Below are 19,073 nucleotides of genomic sequence, written 5' to 3'. Positions count from 1 at the left end.
TTGTAAAATACTGCTATATGTAACCTTCTTTTATATGCCTGATGACATACTCCGTTATTTAAGAGAAAAATAGATGGAACACAAATTAACTTCATTATTGGGGAACTGAAGAGAGCCTTATTACATTCTTGCACGGCCGAACATAAACTGTAGCGGCTTCCGTAAGGAGGAGTATTTGGCTATTTGCACAATACCGCTCAAGTGTGGACCACACGCTCAGAACTCAAAACTCAGATGGAGATGCTGTTTGGAATGCCCTTGGCGGTGATGCCGGCGGCATCGCCCTTCTTGTCGGAGGTGTTGGGGTAGAGCAGCGTGTAGGGGAACTTGGCCGGCCCGTTGCGGTTCTTGAGCCGTGGGTCCGCGTTCATGGTCATCACGCGGCTCTCGATCTCGGTCAGCCGCGTGCCGAACCGCCTGAACGCCTCCTGCGCCTTGGCGTCCGACGTCCACTCAGGCGTGTCGCGCTGGCCGAGGTACACCTCGTCGGAGGAGTGGCTGGACAGGATCTCCAGCAGCGAGATGCCGACGAGGGCCTGGAACTGGCTCGTGATGGTGCGCACGAACACCTTCTCCGGCTTGCGCTCCAGCTCCGCGTACTCGACGCTGCCCGGCACCGGCATCGGCTTCCGGCTGACGGACGGACGGTTCGGGAGGTACCCGGCGTACGGGTACTGTCCGAAGTTGACGGCCGCGTGGAGCGCCGACGCGATCCAGATGATGGTGGTGCAGGCCTTGACGAGCTCTGGCACCGTCTGCATCTTGGGCCACCAGGGCGCGTCCTTGAGGTCGGCGTGCCCGACCTCGCGCGCCTCCTTCCACCACGCCTGCAGCTCCACGTCCGCCTGCAGCACGCCGTCGTTGGGGTAGTAGATGGCCAGGTACTCCGTCACCCACTGCTCGATGGCGTGCCAGATGGCCAGCCCGTCCGACGCGTATGGGTAGTCCTCCACCAGCAGCCGCACCTTGTACGGGCTCGACGGGTCGGCAACCGCCATGCCTCTCTTGATTAGGTCGTCAGGGAGAGCCTGCTCGGTGAAGTTCCAGTTCTTGTAGATGACGGAGGACATCTCGAACGCGTACTGGCGCGGGAACACGGTGGTCTCGAAGATGCCGCCGGCGTTGACGAGCATCTGGCGCGCGTTGGAGTTGATGTTCATGGTGTCACGGTAGTGCGGCAGGAGCAGCTTGTGCACGGGGTGCGTCACGCTGAGCTGCCGGTTGGTCGCGATCACGAACGGCTCCATCACGGCGTGCGTGTTGAGCCAGTGGCTGATGAGCTGGTGCCAGCAGTAGTCGTTCACGTTGGCGTAGGCCTTGGCGAGGTGCCACACCCACGCCTCCGCGCCGGTGGTCGACGTGGGCGTGTACACGGCGCTCTTGGCGGTGGTCAGGCCGTCCCGGAGCTCGGGCAGGCTCAGCTCGATGGCCACCGGCACGAGCGTGCCGTCGCCGCGCAGGAACAGCAGCGTCCTGGTGGCGTAGATGAAGTTGCCTTCCAGGCTGTTGGTTCTGACCAGGAACGGCATGAAGTTGTCGTGGTGGTCCAGGATGTAGAGCCGGTTGCCGTCGAGCGCCTGCTGCATCGTGAGGCCCTCGAGCTTGTTCTCGAGGTGCGCCTCCGTGATGGTGCTCGTGTGGTCACCGTACTTGCTCGGGTCAAGACTGCTTCTGGGAGGGAACTCCTGAAAACACGGCCGGATAGAATTGATTAATGAATTAAGCCATACTAGTCGTCTCGAGTTCCAACGACTTCCAAGTCAGTTGAGGAGGATCCAGTCCAGTGTTCCCTCACCGTGAGACGCCTGACGATCATGGGGTTCACGCCGGCGAGAATCTCCCGTCCAAACTCCTCATCCGTCATCCAACCTGTCTTGTCCTCTGCATAGCCAGAATAATGGAGATAGAATCGGTAACTATTTTTGATAACTAAATAAATTAAAGACAAGTTCCACATTTGCACGCAGGCAGAGATGATCGACCTTTGATGATTTGCGGCATGGGGAGCTTGAGGAGGTAGTCGCCGCCGACGGGGAGGACATCCTTGACGAGTTCGAGCGGGAACTGTTTTCGCAGGTCCTCGAGGGCCGGTATCTTGGGCAGCTGGATGCCGCCCTCGTAGAGCTTCATGATGTCCTTGAAGGAGTCGAACTCGCCGGGCGACAGGTCGACGTAGGTGCGGATCGCCGGGATGACGGCGTTCACGAGCGCCTTGATCGCGTAGCCGTAGAAGTCCGACTTCTTGATGTGGCCGAAACGCTCGTCGCGCGGCACGTAGACGTCGCCGTCGACCAGCGTCAGCCTGCTCTCGCTGCTGGGGTCTGTATGTCGTCGTGCCCAAAGTTAAAAATTGTTGGCTGCGTCCGTAGGTTAAAACGGGGAAGAAAACGAAAGGGGGGACACCGGACACGCACCGGTTCTGGTGGGTTTCCGGCCGGTGCGGCAGCGGCGCGGGTAGGGGAGTTCCGTGGTGCCGCCGAGGACGGGGCGCGGGTTCCCGCTGTCAGGCAGGCCGAGGTCGTTGTAGACGTCGTAGCGGTAGACGCGGTCGTGCTCCTGGTACGGGCCCTGCTGGTCGTCGCCCCGCAGGTTCCGGAGCTCGTCGTCGCGGTAAGGCTTCAGCGCCGCCGGCATCTGGCTGGGAAGGTACGTCTGTACAGAAGAGAATGTGTGTGTTCATGTCAAGAGACTCTGCTCATTGGTTTGCTAACGAACCATGGCCTGAACTGAAATAATATGCTACTGACGTCGTTGGCGAAGAAGACGCGGTTGTAACGGTACTTGGACTGCGGGTAGATCCATGAGTTGGAGACGAAGACGATGGTGCCGTGGCCGGGGACGTTGTCGAGGGTGATGGTCTTGAGGAAGAACTCGGAGGCGTGGTTGTTCTTGACGATGATGGCGCCTGGAATGCCCTGCTTCTCCACCTCCCAGTTGAAGGTGACGCGGAACTGGTTGTCGCCGGACAGAAGCGGCGGCGGGTTCAGCAGCCACTGCTCCAGGCTCGCCTCCGCGCCCACCTTGCCGCGGTTGCCATTGTCTGCACGCGCGCGCCGGTCAACGTCGCCGTCAGTACCAGAGATTCAGAGTTACAGTACAGACGCCCAACGTGTAAAATGTACTCCTACTATGTTAAAAAGTAAGTATTATCCGATCTTTGTCTAGATCCGGTTTACTATGCTAGTAGATTAAGTGAATTGATCGGCTGTCGTTTTCGTCATTAGATTTGTTTTTGTCGCTTTCTGCTTTTGAAAACGACATTCTTTTTCCCACTTTGTTACTGATGCATGTAAGGGAGCTGAGAGGGAGAGAAGGAAGTCCGGCAGGGAGGGAGGGTGCTCTGCTCACTGGGGTCGACGACGGTGGAGCTGATGAGTTGGCAGGTGACGCCGCGGCCGAGGAACTCGCCAACGCCGTCGATGATGGAGCCGGCGATGCTGGTGACGTCTAAGCCGAGCACGGTCTTGCGCACGAGCACCACGTTGCCCTTGAGGTGCGCATTCTTGTTGCTGCCCGTGATGTCGCCGATGATGGGGATCTTACCGATGTTTCCGAACATCTTCGGTTCTACTACCGGCAGAGCTAACGGCAACTACTAGTTCCTGGGAGTGGCGAGCTGTGGCCTTGTGGGTATTTGCTATGTGAGTGAGTGAGTGAGTGATCGCTGAACGAGCAGGCCAGCTACTTATAGAGCGGGAGACGAGCTGGTGGCTCATGAAGATACATATAAGCCGTCGAGCATTATTTAGAAACAAAACAACGTGTATCACGTCACCGTGCTTGAACTACTCCCTCGGTAAACATCCTTTCATCAGAGAAAAGTTTTAGTTTTTTTGTAAAGGTTGACCAACGATTAGTAAAAGTATGTAAGTTTTGGACTTATAACTTGTATCAATAGATCTGTGTTCTAATGCCTCTAAAATAATATTGATTTTTTTTAGCAATTAACGATATAAGAGATTTTTTTTATAGAAAGGACGGCAAAAGCTTTGCCGCTGATTTTATTAGACGATGAAGAGGAAAAAAAAATGGAAATCTACATATACTACTTATATAAGAGAAATTAAGGGTTGAAATATATGTTATTTGACTTTTGTCTAGTAAAAGCACATAGTGGATGTTGGTGAAACTTGTAAGACGATCCCCACACAAATAGCACAGGTAGCTAATTTCTTTCCATTACAATATTCAGATTTTTCTTACTTCAAAATATTTTTCATTAATAGTTTTGTTTCTATGCTGATTGTATCATTTCTTTCTCTATGCACCTTGTTGCATCTATCGGCATGAACTCTATATAGCTATTGTCGATCAATACCTTGGCTTAAACCTATTATCGTCTTTCCTCTTCCATTTCTTCCCACTCCAGTCACATGGGTGGTATACAATTTCTATCAAAGCCAAATTAAGGTACTTGATAAAACCATGTCTTAAATCTCTAAGAAATTGTTCAATTTGTTGGCCCTCTTCTAAATTTAAATTTTGAACTATCTTGTATGTTTTTATTATGGAGTCATGGTTACCTTTTTGCCCTAAAACATAGCCAGATTTATCACAATGCAACTTATGTCTGTTGGAGCCACTACTGCCTCAAGTAGCTGCTGACCAACGCTTTCATTGTGCCAACATCCATCCATTCCTCAAGTCCTCCAAAAAAAACATGTTGAACCATCATTAGTTATCTATTGATATCAAGCATGTAGCATGTTACCCATGCCAATCTACCACACTGTCATCGTCGGGCATGACATGGCTGTGAAACTATTCGAATCACATGGTCATAGATCTAGCCGGGTACATCTTGAATAGCATGTCCTAGTACATGAACTAGAAAGAGATTAGAGAGAGGAGTAGTGCTAGGTTACCGACCATCGTAGGCCTTCGATCAAGAGGCGTCTGCCACGGGTGTTGCCTCGGTGTCTGCGCGAGGGCAGCGACGGTCGGTGAAGACGGTGTCGGTGATGGGCGGTGGCGACCGGCGATGAAGACCGGTGGCAATGCAGTGCAGTGGTGGTGGTGACGCAGTACGGTGGCGGCACGGCTGGTGGCTTCCCGTCACTGGCTGCGCGCCCTCTAGATCAGATTAGGGATTTCGGTGGGGAGCTCGGCTCAGGCGAACCTCGTACTCAGAGCCGCCGCCCCCACCTCTATATATAACGCAGTGTGATAGGGGCCCTCCAGCCATAGTGGGCTAGGCGCCCCCGATTAGGGCGTTGTGGCAAAACCTCCTAAGTTATAGGGCCCACATGCACCTATCGCTGTCCGATGACCTTTGACATTTATGCACACGTTTCCAATAACTTAAAAAGACTGTCGGGTGTCCTCGGGGAACCCCGAATCATCCACGATTTCCGAGCAGGATCACGTTACAGAGTCATTGCAGTATTACAACATTTGTTCAAATATCAGCACCAGAGTAAAAACAACGGAAGTCTTACGATAACATAGTTTACAAACCAGTTGTTTCAAACCTTACAAACTAAGTTCGATAATTATTACAAACCATAGTAGTAGAGGAGTGGCATAATTAACATATACATAACACACAAAATAAACATCCTGCCCAAGGATCACACATTTACTTCTCATCGTCAGAACGAACGATAGTCATGCAGCACGATCCAAAACAGATCTGCTCATGAGGCTCACCTGCAACAAGGGTCAACGAACCCTGAGTACAAAAGTACTCAACAAGACTTAACCGAAATATTAACTGATAACTTAGGAATGCAGGCTCAGGGATTCAAGGTATAGCTTTAGCAATGATCAAAGTTCTTTTGCATAAAAGCTCTTTTAACAACATTCTTTATAAAGAAAACTTCTTAAGAATTATATACAAAGTTGACATGATCCGCACTGAGATCATGAAACTTCATATCCAACACCTTCACAAGCCTTATTCAAGTTCCAGTTATTAATACTACGATGATGAACAGTGAGTTGAGTCTCCATAACCGAGGAGCCACGACGATTCGAACCGATTAAACCCAGCTGGGGATTCCAGACCACACGACATATGCAGGTCCCCGACCTACATATACCAACCTACCCTCGGATCCTCTAAAACAAGAACGGGTCTGCGCCACCCGAGAATACAGTACTCCACCATTCCAGCCCATGGCCACGTGGGTACACGCTATTCCCGCCATCTCTCCACTCCCAGTGCGCGAGTAGCCATTCTCGTAATAGAATTGCCAAGTTCAGGCTTACCGGAGTATGTGGTTAGAACTACAAATTCTCACCTCATGTAATTCAACAACGGACGTGCCTTAATCGACACAGGCGGAAAGAACCCGCTCACAAGACCTCCATGTCTTGTGGCTCACCCACACCGAGTCCGCCCGGTCTAGATTTATTACTCCATATTCCCATATCACATGCTAACATAATTAACCAATGTTCCATTTAAAACTTGTAGATGGCAGGTAGTCACCCGACTTTCATCGTTCTACGCATAGCTAAGCAAAACTAGGCATATACAAGTTTAAAACTGGTAATATGGTAAATATAGAATATCAAGGTTGGTAATGCACCAATTAGGCTCTTACTTAACTCCTAATCACTTAATGCAGTAACGGAAAGCAAAAGCAAAATTAATTTGTAAAACACAAGGTAGGGTTGTATGCATCCGGGGTTTGCCTTCGTTGACGGAAAAGTCTGGCTCCTACGACATTTCACAAGTATTCGATCCGACCTCAACAGACGGAATAACCTCCTCAACAACTTGATTAACTACCACGTGTTCACCCTCGTTCACTACACGTAATAATAATGTCATGTTCAACATGATGCGGAATACAAAACATGATGCTCAACGATGGATGCAAAATTAATAATTTGAATACAACTTTCCTTCACGGTACAGTTGCAAGTCAAACAACTAAATCTTTTTCGTAACACATACATCAATTGCCAAGGATCATTATCAACTAATGACCCAAGGTCATCACTCAATCCAAAGTTTCAAACAAAACCTAAATCATTAAAGGTTATTATTTGCTTTTATGAATTAATTATTTAATTCAAAATTATGAAATAAATCAACTTATTCTAATTAAGCCCAAAATTTTTGTAAATGTTCATTACATGATAAGTAAGTGACAAAACAAATTTCATAATTTTTGGACAATTAAATAAGCCTAGAAAAATCATAGAAATCTATTTATTAATAAATTGAGCAATTTTTATCACATTCAAAAAGTACTAAAAAACATTATTTCATATTTTTCTTAAATACTATACATCACAGAGAAGTCACACAAAAATTTTCATAATTATTGGAGTTCTAAATAAATCTACACAAAAATAACAAAAACAGACACTATTCATTCAAATCTGAAAATAGAAAAATCCATTTGAACGCTGAGTCACTGACAACCCGACCCCACCCGTCATCCCTAACCTCCGACGTTGACCACGGCAGCGACGGCTCTGACCAGCGATTCCTCGCCGACGGTGAGATCACCGGCGACAGCAAGGGTACTAACATGATCACTACATTACAGCGCATCGATCTATGGCACTAACGCGACCAATTACGGATCGACCCGAGCACTACGCCGACCATGGTGGACGCGGTGGCACGGCAGCGCTACGCCGGCGGTGTGAGACCTGTGAAGCTAAAACGGATGGCTCAGGAAGCATCAGCAGCTCACCCCAAACGCGACTGAGTAGAGCACAAGGCCGGAGGAGCAACGGAGAGGTGGATCGACGTTCCGAGCAAGCACGGCGGAGCTGATTGTCGTCGGTGACGATGTTCCGGGAGCTGTGGTGGTCAAAACGAGAAACCAATGGGTCATGGAGTACCACAGCATTGCGGCGAAGATGAAGCAAGACTCAGCAGGGGCAGAGGCGTACCGTGGAGCTCTGGCCACGGCGAAGCGCTCGCGACGGGGACGCTGCCGGCAGCGAGGAAGAAGAGCGCGCACCGTGAGTTTTCGGTGAAGACAAGCCACAAGGACTGGTTTGCTGGACGCACAAGGAACTAGCAGAGCTGGGACATGCTTTGCTGCGATGGCGTGGGCGCTAGTTCGACGGCAAAAGCTTGACGGAGCTGCGGCGACGGTGACTGGAAAACAGAGGAAAGGAGCAGGGGCAAACGGCGACGGCTCTGGTTATAAAGGATGGCCAGGAAGCTCAAGGAACCCACGATGAAACCATTTCCCTCGCCAGCGTGACGCCCAGACAACCACGCGCGCGACTGGAAGCAAGCCGAAGCTCGCCGGCGGTGTAGCGCAAGCGGTGAACACTGTTCATCGAAATTACAAGTTTGCCATTCGCCAAAATTCATAAATTACTCTCAAATTTTCATAACAACTCAAAAATCTCCAAAGACAAAAGTTGTTCAAAATCAAAAGTTCTACAACTTTTCTTTTATAACCATCTTCTAATTCAGTCTAGATTTTGAAATGATCTTTTAAATTCAAATATGGGATATTTAACGAATTACGCCTTTTTGAATTACTCAAAATTTTTCTAAACAACTTGAAAAACTTCAAAAATAAACTTTGCTTAACTTTCCAAGCTCTACACTTTTGCTTTTGGGCCCAACCCCAAAATATGCTTAGATTTTGAAATAGATTTTTAGGGTAGGATTTAAATGTTGAAAAGCGGGGTTTTCTCGAAAAATTCAAAACCCAAACAAACTTTGAACTTGAGTCAAACAATACAATTCAACACTCAATACACAAATGTAAACTTGTTTTAGTAAATGCATATCAAAGTTTTCACCAAATGCCAAATGCTTTGCAATGCATATGATGACATGTTAGATTTTAATATTTAAACACCCGAGGTGTTACAATCCTTCCCCCTAAAAGAAATCTCACCCCGAGATTCAAAGCCATAGGGTAAGTAATGAAAAAGGAAATGTGTCAGTCCAAAAACATCCAAAACTTGTCCATAAAACAGCTGAGGTTCCTTTACAAAACACAACTTGTAACAACCGAGCTCAACTAACATTACTCTATTCTATATTGACGCTAGAAACTCTGAAAACTTTTCTAACAAGTAATCTTCTGATTCCCAAGTAGCTTCCTCTTCTGAATGTTGATTCCATTGTATTTTGTAGAACTTGATTGTCCGTCTTCGAGTAACACGATCTTTCTGATCCAACACTCGGATAGGATATTCGGAATAAGTTAAATCCGGTTCTAGTTCCACGCCTTCAACTTCAACATTCTGTTCAGGCACTCGGAGACACTTCTTCAATTGAGAAACATGGAACACATCATGCACAGCTGCGAGATGTTCAGGTAATTTCAAGCGATATGCTACTTTTCCATATCTCTCCAAAATTTGATACGGCCCAATGTATTGGGGTGCTAATTTTCCTTTAACACCAAAACGGTTAACTCTCTTCATTGGTGATACTTTCAGATATACAAAATCTCCTTTGTTGAATACCAATGGTCTCCGCCGTCTATCCGCATAACTCTTTTGGTGGGACTGAGCTATCTTCAGATTATTTTGTATTTGCCTAACCTTGTTTTCTGTCTCTTTCACAAGGTCAACTCCAAAGAATCTTCTCTCTCCTGGCTCAGACCAACTCAATGATGTTCTGCATCTACGACCATAGAGTGCTTCAAATGGAGCCATTCTAATGCTTTCCTGATAACTATTGTTGTATGAGAACTCGGCCAAAGGTAAGCATTCATCCCGCTTATTGGAATAGTTAAGGACACAACACCTTAACATATTTTTAAGTACTTGATTGACTCTTTTAGTCTGTCCATCAATCTGCGGATGATAAGCTATACTATACAGAAGTTTGGTACCCAATGAAGAATGCAATTGTTTCCAAAAATTGGAGACAAACTGTGTACCCCTATCTGACACTATAGTCCTTGGTACACCATGCAAACTCATGATTCTTGCTAAGTACATTTTGGCATATTGGATCATAGGATATATTGTCTTGACTGGAAGAAAATGCGCTGACTTAGTGAGTCGATCTACAATAACCCATACTGAGTCAAATCCCTTTGATGTCTTGGGTAGACCAACAATAAAGTCCATACTTATGTCCTCCCACTTCCAAGATGGAATAGGTAATGGTTGTAATTCACCAGCAGGCCTCAAATGTATAGCTTTCACCTTTTGACAAGTATCACACTTTGCTATATATCTAGCAATCTCTATTTTCATTTTTGTCCACCAGAATCTTTGCTTCAAGTCATGGTACATCTTGTTGCTTCCTGAATGGATAGATAACCTAGTAGCATGTGCCTCATCTAGAATTGACTGCCGCAACTCAGGAACTTTTGGTACCACTAGGCGATCCTTGAACCACAACACATCTTCATCATCAATGCTAAAGCATTCCGCTTTTCCATTCTTGACTCTTTCCTTGATATGGGCTATACCCTTGTTTTTCTTCTGAGCAGCAATAACTTGATCTCGAATAGTGGCTTCAACAATTATGCTGGTCAAACGTCCTTGTTGAATTACTTCTACATTCAACTTCTCCATTTCTTGGCATAGATTCAAACCCATTGTTCTCACTGTCAGACAATTGCAATAACTTTTGCGACTAAGGGCATCTGCAACCACATTTGCTTTACCCGGGTGATAATGTACTTCCAAATCATAATCCTTAATCAGTTCTAACCATCTTCTTTGTTGCATATTCAACTCTGACTGAGTAAAGATATACTTTAGACTCTTGTGGTCTGTATACATATGGCACGTATTACCAAGCAGGTAATGTCGTCAAATTTTTAGAGCATGAACCACAGCTGCTAACTCCAGATCATGAGTCGGATAGTGTTCTTCATGTTGCTTAAGTTGTCTGGACGCATAGGCAATGACCCGGCCTTCTTGCATCAATACACATCCAATACCAATACCTGAAGCATCACAATAAACATCAAACGGCTTCTCGATATCAGGTTGGGCTAACACTGGTGCAGTAGTCAACAGCCTTTTCAAAGTCTGGAAAGCCTCTTCACAATCTAATGACCAGACAAACTTGACTTGGTTCTTCAACAATTCAGTTATAGGTTTTGATACTTTAGAGAATTCTAGAATAAACCGACGGTAATACCCCGCCAATCCCAGAAAACTCCAAACTTGATGAACTGTGGCTGGCGGTTTCCAATCAAGCACATCCTTCACTTTGCTAGGATCAACTGCAACTCCTTCGGCTGACAAGACATGTCCAAGAAATTATACTTCCTTAAGCCAAAAATCACACTTGCTGAACTTGGCATATAGTTGATGTTCTCTCAAGCGAGGCAGAACAATTCTAAGATGTTCCGCATGTTCTTCCTTATTCTTGGAATATACTAAAATGTCATCAATAAACACCACTACAAACTTATCTAGCTCAGGCATGAATACTGAGTTCATTAAATACATGAAATGAGCTAGAGCATTTGTCAAACCAAAAGACATTACCAAGTACTCATATAATCCATATCTTGTGGTAAATGCCGTTTTGGGAATATCTTCAGGCTTTATCTTGATTTGGTGATATCCTGATCTCAAATCTATCTTGGAGAAAACTTTGGCTCTGGCCAATTGATCAAAAAGCAAATCTATCCAAGGTAATGGATACTTATTCTTGATGGTCACTTCATTCAATGGACAATAGTCAATACATAACCTCAGGGTCTCATCTTTCTTTTTCACAAAAATTATCGGACATCCCCAAGGTGAGGAACTAGGTTGGATAAACCCTTTCTCAATCAATTCTTGTAACTGAGTCTTCAACTCGGCCAATTCCTTAGGTGGCATTCTATAAGCTCTCCGAGAAATCAGAGCTGTTTCAGGTTGCAGCTCTATGTTAAACTGTACATCCCTATCAGGTGGTAGACCGGGTAAATCTTCAGGAAACACATCCGGAAATTCACACACTACCGGAATATCTCTAATCTCTTTGACAGCAGTTGCACAAATCTTGCCCACTGATCTTCTTAGGGTTGAAAGTTGGATGAGAAGTTAAGAATTACTATCAGGCAAACTCACTCTTAAAGTCCTATTCAAAGCATCTATAACAGCCTTATGCTGATACATCCAATTCATTCCCAAAATTACATCTATATCCTGATCCTTAAGGATAATCATGGTAGTGGGAAAAATATGCCCACCCAGGTTTATGGGTACCTGGTATACCATTTTCTTAGTACACAGATGTCCCCCGGGTGACTGTATAAAGAAACTTTCCTTTGTTGCCCTAATTGAAATTTCATGCTTCACAATAAATGTTCTATTGATGAATGAATGCGATGCGCTAGAATCAAAAAGTATAACTGCAGGGTGATTGGCAACAGGAAACATACCCATCATCACTGGCTCCCCTTCTGGAATTTCTCCAGCTTGAATATAGAACACCCGTCCTGTCTTCCTCTCATCTTTGCTCTTCTGAGCATTTTGATTGGGGTTCTTGTTTGGTGCCTGACCCTATTGTTGATTGGCAGGGGTCTTTTGATAATTTTGATTAGCCTACCTAGGATATGGACATTCCCTGGAGAAATGACCAGTCCTTCCACAATTGTAACACGGATAGTTGTGACCCTGGGATGTTGGAGCATTGCCACTAGGAGCATTGGTTGACTGTGAATTCGGATAGGTGATAGCAGGACGGACATTTGACTGTTGCCCGGCTTGGAACTGCGGCGGACGATTATGATGTACTAGATGATAAATCACCCTCTGCCTCTTCTGATTTCCCCCAAAAGATCCAGACGGCACACTCTTTTTCTTTTTGAGCTCCTTATGCTGCCGATACTTTGACTCTGAAGCAATTACAATATTTACTACCTCATGATAAGTAACATTGGTACAAGTGGTCATCATAGTCTACAACTTGGTATTCAGGCCTCTCATAAACCACTTCTTCTTCTTGGCATCAGTATTGACATGTTCTGATGCATATTGGGACAGATGATTAAATCTTCCCACATACTGCATCACGGTTTGATCTCCTTGCTTCAAAGCAAGGAATTCATCTAACTTCATTGCCATCACTCCTTCAGGGATATAATGGGCTCTGAAGGCAGTACGAAACTCAGCCCAAGTTATTGGAATGCCAGCAGGTTGCATAGCCACTAAGTTTGCCCACCAAGCACTTGCTGCTCCTCTAAGTTGCTGGGCGGCAAACGCAGGTTTCTGATACTCCATGTATGGAATAAGGTCAAATTTCTGCTCCATGGTTCGAAGCCAGTCATCAGCCTCCAATGGTTCATCTGCCTTGGTGAACATCAGGGGTCTTGTGTCTGTGAAATCAACATATGTGGCCTCCTGTCTGTTATGGTGGCGTCCATGGTTTCCGTACATCTGATTCTGATTACTCTGAGCCATCTCATGAAGCAAACGAGAATTTTTAGCCGTCACATTGACAAGTGCGGTTATAGCATTAGCTAAATTTATTGGAACTGGTGGCAGATCTGGAATACCGTCCTCATCTTATGAAGTTCCTGGAATAAACGAACCCCGCGTACGACGCATCTGCTCATAACAAACCAAACTTTATTCACATGTCTTTATTGAATTGTACCAAAGCTTACTCTAGACACATTACATAGAGTTTACTAATGTACAAACAAACCCACGAGTACGAAAACAAGACTACGTAACTTAACTAGAGCTACTATTATACAACTCTACTCTTTTCCTCAATTTCTTCAAACTTCAGACTCGGTATCCATTCCAGAATTATTACCGCCTTCATCATCACTTTCATCGATCATTACTAATTCTTCAGGATCTTCTTCCTCTTCCTCTCCCGATTCATCATCATCGGCAAGGATGACACCGGGGTCCATGGCATCAGCTTGAGGCTCATGATTCGGATTTAGTAGATTGCTAAGCCTATGAACTTTCTCATGTAGATAAGTATTATGTTCTTCTAAATCTTCTACATAGAATTCTAGCTCATGAGTTCTAGCTCTAGCTACATTTTCCCTCTACCAAGCTTCATTTCTTCCCTCCACCGTATGAACCAACATACGTTCACAGTTCCTATGTGCGGTGGTGAGATGCCTCAATTGACCCTGTAATTCTCCTATTTATATAACATCCAATGCCCTATCTCTAGTAGATTGTGCTAACTCTATAGAAACCCTCGGTATCTCTGCCTAGGGATCAGGCCTAGCACTGCTACTGCTAGCACCATCATTTCTAGGGGCAAGTTGGTGACGAGGAACTCCTTTGGGTCCGGTGGACTTACGGGGCGTCATCTTGGCACGGGCCATACTGTAGGAAACCAATTTAATCCAAGTGAGACCATTTGATCAAAATCCAAAAAGTAGCTAAGATGGATTACATTCCTTAAACCAAACTCACTACTCAACTCCAGACTAAGAGGTGAAGGAAGTAACAAGTGAATTATTCATGATGCATGAATCGTTCTTACGAATCAAAAACATCAAAGTTTATAATGCACATAAACAACATTTATTTTTATATAGGGCATAGTAATATTACTACTCCACCACACAAAACTTTTTTAATCAAATATGGAATGGTGAGAAAGAAACAAGATAAGTAGAAGCAATTTGGACCAAATTATCAAGTTAAATTTAGTCATCCCAAATCATTTTGAAGTTTTTGTAAAACAATACAACAAAAACCTTGTAACGATCGCTCTAATACCATTCTGTGGCAGAACCTCCTAAGTTATAGGGCCCACATGCACCTATCGCTGTCTGATGACCTTTGACATTTATGCACACGTTTCCAATAACTTAAAAAGACTGTCGGGTGTCCTCGGGGAACCCTGAATCATCCACGATTTTTGAGCAGGATCATATTACAGAGTCATTGCAGTATTACAACATTTGTTCAAATATCAGCACCAGAGTAAAAACAGCGGAAGTCTTACGATAACATAGTTTACAAACCAGTTGTTTCAAACCTTACAAACTAAGTTCGATAATTATTACAAACCATAGTAGTAGAGGAGTGGCATAATTAACATATACATAACACACAAAATAAACATCCTGCCCAAGGATCACACATTTACTTCTCATCGTCAGAACGAACGATAGTCATACAGCATGATCCAAAATAGATCTGCTCATGAGGCTCACCTGCAACAAGGGTCAACGAACCCTGAGTATAAAAGTACTCAACAAGACTTAACCGAAATATTAACTGATAACTTAGGAATGCAGGCTCAGGGATTCAAGGTATAGCTTTAGCAATGATCAAAGTTCTTTTGCATAAAAGCTCTTTTAACAACATTCTTTATAAAGAAAACTTCTTAAGAATTATATACAAAGTTGACACGATCCGCACTGAGATCATGAAACTTCATATCCAACACCTTCATAAGCCTTATTCAAGTTCCAGTTATTAATACTACGATGATGAACAGTGAGTTGAGTCTCCATAACCGAGGAGCCACGACGATTCGAACCGATTAAACCCAGCTGGGAATTCCAGACCACACGACATATGCAGGTCCCCGACCTACATATACCAACCTACCCTCGGATCCTCTAAAACAAGAACGGGTCTGCGCCACCCGTGAATGCAATACTCCACCATTCCAGCCCATGGCCACATGGGTACACGCTATTCCCGCCATCTCTCCACTCCCAGTGCGTGAGTAGCCATTCTCGTAATAGAATTGCCAAGTTCAGGCTTACCAAAGTATGTGGTTAGTACTACAAATTCTCACCTCATGCAATTCAACAACGGACGTGCCTTAATCGACACAGGCGGAAAGAACCCGCTCACAAGACCTCCATGTCTTGTGGCTCACCCACACCGAGTCCGTCCGGTCTAGATTTATTACTCCACATTCCCATATCACATGCTAACATAATTAACCAATGTTCCATTTAAAACTTGCAGATGGCAGGTAGTCACCTGACTTTCATCGTTCTACGCATAGCTAAGCAAAACTAGGCATATACGAGTTTAAAACTGGTAATATGGTAAATATAGAATATCAAGGTTGGTAATGCACCAATTAGGCTCTTACTTAACTCCTAATCACTTAATGCAGTAATGGAAAGCAAAAGCGAAATTAATTTATAAAACACAATGTAGGGTTGTATGCATCCGGGGCTTGCCTTCGTTGACAGAAAAGTCTGGCTCCTACGATGTTTCACAAGTATTCGATCCGACCTCAACAGACGGAATAACCTTCTCAACAACTTGATTAACTACCATGTGTTCACCCTTGTTCACTACACGTAATAACAATGCCATGTTCAACATGATGCGGAATACGAAACATGATGCTTGATGATGGATGCAAAATTAATAATTTGAATACAATTTTCCTTCGCGGTACAGTTGCAAGTCAAACAACTAAATCTTTTTCGTAACACATACATCAATTGCCAAGGATCATTATCAACTAATGACCTAAGGTCATCACTCAATCCAAAGTTTCAAACAAAACCTAAATCATTAAAGGTTACTATTTGCTTTTATGAATTAATTATTTAATTCAAAATTATGAAATAAATCAACTTATTCTAATTAAGCCCAAAATTTTTGTAAATGTTCATTACATGATAAGTAAGTGACAAAACAAATTTCATAATTTTTGGACAATTAAATAAGCCTAGAAAAATCATAGAAATCCATTTATTAATAAATTGAGCAATTTTTATCACATTCAAAAAGTACTAAAAACATTATTTCATATTTTTCTTTAGGAATTACTTCCAAGTCCTAAATTTTATTGGCATTCATAGATTTTATTTCATCTTCTATAGCCTCAAGCTGCTTTGATGAATGATCACTACTCATGGCTTCTTCAAATAAGGTGGGATCATCCTCCATTTGAAATTTCTCAGTATTATATACTTCATAGTCAGCAGGAATAGCTGATTTTCTAACTCATTGAGACCTTCTAGGGGCCTCCACATTTAGCACATCTTCTATTTAAGGCTGTTGTTGCTCCCCCTCATGTGTGGCAATAGGTTCTACAGGATCCTGAAGAACAGGTTCCTCATCGTCATTCATTGTTACTATAGGTGGAATAACAACAGGTGCTGGCACCACAGCATCTTGCACTGTCGGTGCAGCGACAGCAGATAGTGAAAAAAATGGCTCATGAATTATCGGAGTGGGCGCATACACCCGCTTCTCTTCAAGGTCAATTTCTCGAGCTACCATGCTCTCCCTCATCATTTCATCCTCTAGGAAGACAGCGTGTCTCGTTTCCACAAACTTTGTATATCTGTCTAGACAGTAGAAACGAAAACCTTTTGACTTTTCTTAGTAGACAATGAAATGGCAACTTACTATTTTAGGATCTAGCTTCCCAATGTTTGGGTTAAATACTTTAGCCTCAGCAGGACTCCCCCACACACGTAAGTGGTTTAGTGAGGGTACTCTTCCTATTCACAACTCATACGGTGTTTTGAGCATCGACGTACTTGGTACTCTATTGAGAATATGAATGATGGTTTTTAAGGCCTCCATCCACAGGCTCAATGGTAAGGTGGAGTAACTTATCATACTACGCACCATATCCATCAGGGTACGATTGCGCCTTTCAGCTACTCTATTCTGCTGAGGTTCGCTCGGTGTAGAATACTAGGCTACTATGTCATTCTCCTATAAGAACCTTGTAAAAGGTCCAAGAACTTGGCCATATGGGGTATGCCGACCATAGTACTCCCCCCACGGTCGGACCTGACTATCTTAATCTTTAAATTGTGTTGGTTTTCAACTTCTACCTTAAATATCTTAAATTTATCCAATGCTTCTGTTCTTTCTTTGATTGGATAAATATAGCCATAACGGGAGTAATCATCTGTGAATGTTATGAACGAATCATAACCATCCACACTCTTTATAGGAAATGGACTATAGATGTCTGTGTGAATAATCTATAAAATTCCTGTGCTTCGTTTGACATCTTTCTTAATTTTCTTTACATACTTTCCTTTTATGCATTCTCTGCATTGTTCTAAATCTGAGAGCTCTAATAGAGGAAGAATATCATTCTTAACTAGTCTTTCTATTCTCCCCCTCGAAATATGGCCTAAACGACAGTGCTATAATTTCGACGACGCATCGTGAGCTCTCTTTCGTTTTCTGTTTACATCCACAGACGAGGATACATTCTCATTGTCGCATGCAACATTTCCATCATCGCATACAACATTCACATCATCACGTAGTGATGATAAATAAAGCTCATTTTATAAGATAGCAAGACCAACACATGCATTATTAAATGTTATCTTACATTTGCCATTTCCAAAATGACAATCATATCCATCATTGTCCAAGCATGAAACACTAATCAAGTTTCTCTGTAAAGCGGGAACATAAAATACATCTCTAAGTAAAAGTGTGAAGCCATCAGCAAGCTCTAGAGAAAGATCGCCAACGGCTTCAACATTTGCTCAGACTCCATTTGCAACTTTAACGTGTCTTTCTCTTCTTTGCGTAGTCCTCGTCGAACGGAATCCCTGTAAAGAATTAGCAACATGAACAGTTGCACCTGAGTCAATCCACCAAGTAGATTTTGAATATTGTACATATAGGGATTCATTTATGAACATAATAATGTTCTCACCTTTCTTTGCCATGATCATCTTTAAGTAATCGGGACAATTTTTCTTATAATGTCCCGTCTTCTTGCAATAGAGACACTGGTCTTTCTCTACTGTGAACTTGTTCTGCTGAGTCTAATGCAGCATGGGACCCTTTTCCTTTGACTTTGAGGAGGAGTTAGCATTATTATTCTTTTTCTTGTTGTCTTTCACATAATTGATAGTGCTACCACTGGCATCTTTCATTATCTCCTCCTCTTGCACACACATAGACATGAGCCTCTCTAAGTCCCACTTCTCGGGCTATATGTTGTAATTGACAATAAAAGTGTCAAATTCTTTTGGCAAGGAAGCAAAAATCAGATGGATAAGGAACTCTTCCTTAAGAGCTAGATCTATTTGTTTTAGCTTGGATGCCAAATTGCTCATCCTTAGTATGTGCTCTCTTATGCCACCATTTTCAGAGTACCTCTCTGTTACCAGCTGCTTTATCAGCTGGGTAGCATATATCTTTGAAGAGCCAGTGAACTGACTCTTTATTCTATCGAGATACTCAGTGATGGTGTCACACTCTGGGATTGAGCCCATAATTGCAGGCTC

At 43.9% G+C, this 19,073-nt stretch overlaps 1 protein-coding gene across 1 annotated transcript; it reads right to left on the bottom strand.

Annotated features, from left to right (window-relative positions):
- Positions 1 to 72: 72 nt before the first annotated feature.
- On the bottom strand, positions 73 to 3,663 carry LOC136456940 (linoleate 9S-lipoxygenase 2-like). The gene is made up of 6 exons (XM_066456953.1): positions 3,349 to 3,663; positions 2,748 to 3,040; positions 2,415 to 2,652; positions 1,983 to 2,321; positions 1,796 to 1,881; positions 73 to 1,685 (listed from the first exon to the last, which is right to left on the bottom strand). The coding sequence occupies exons 1-6, from the start codon at positions 3,557 to 3,559 to the stop codon at positions 231 to 233; spliced, it is 2,622 nt and encodes an 873-aa protein (XP_066313050.1). The 5' UTR covers positions 3,560 to 3,663; the 3' UTR covers positions 73 to 230.
- Positions 3,664 to 19,073: the final 15,410 nt, after the last annotated feature.

The sequence above is a fragment of the Miscanthus floridulus genome, chromosome 6 (genome assembly GCF_019320115.1).
Source record: "Miscanthus floridulus cultivar M001 chromosome 6, ASM1932011v1, whole genome shotgun sequence".
Taxonomy (NCBI): domain Eukaryota; kingdom Viridiplantae; phylum Streptophyta; class Magnoliopsida; order Poales; family Poaceae; genus Miscanthus; species Miscanthus floridulus.
The sequence above is the reverse complement of the archived record's forward strand: the minus strand, read 5'-3'. Positions and strand labels throughout refer to the sequence as shown.

Coding starts and splice junctions, on each gene's coding strand:
- LOC136456940 (XM_066456953.1), bottom strand. CDS start 3,559: ATGTTCGGAAACATCGGTAAGATCCCCATCATCGGCGACATCACGGGC. Junction 3,041..3,348: donor CTCCACCGTCGTCGACCCCA/GTGAGCAGAGCA, acceptor GCGCGCGTGCAG/ACAATGGCAACCGCGGCAAG. Junction 2,653..2,747: donor GCGTCTTCTTCGCCAACGAC/GTCAGTAGCATA, acceptor TCTTCTGTACAG/ACGTACCTTCCCAGCCAGAT.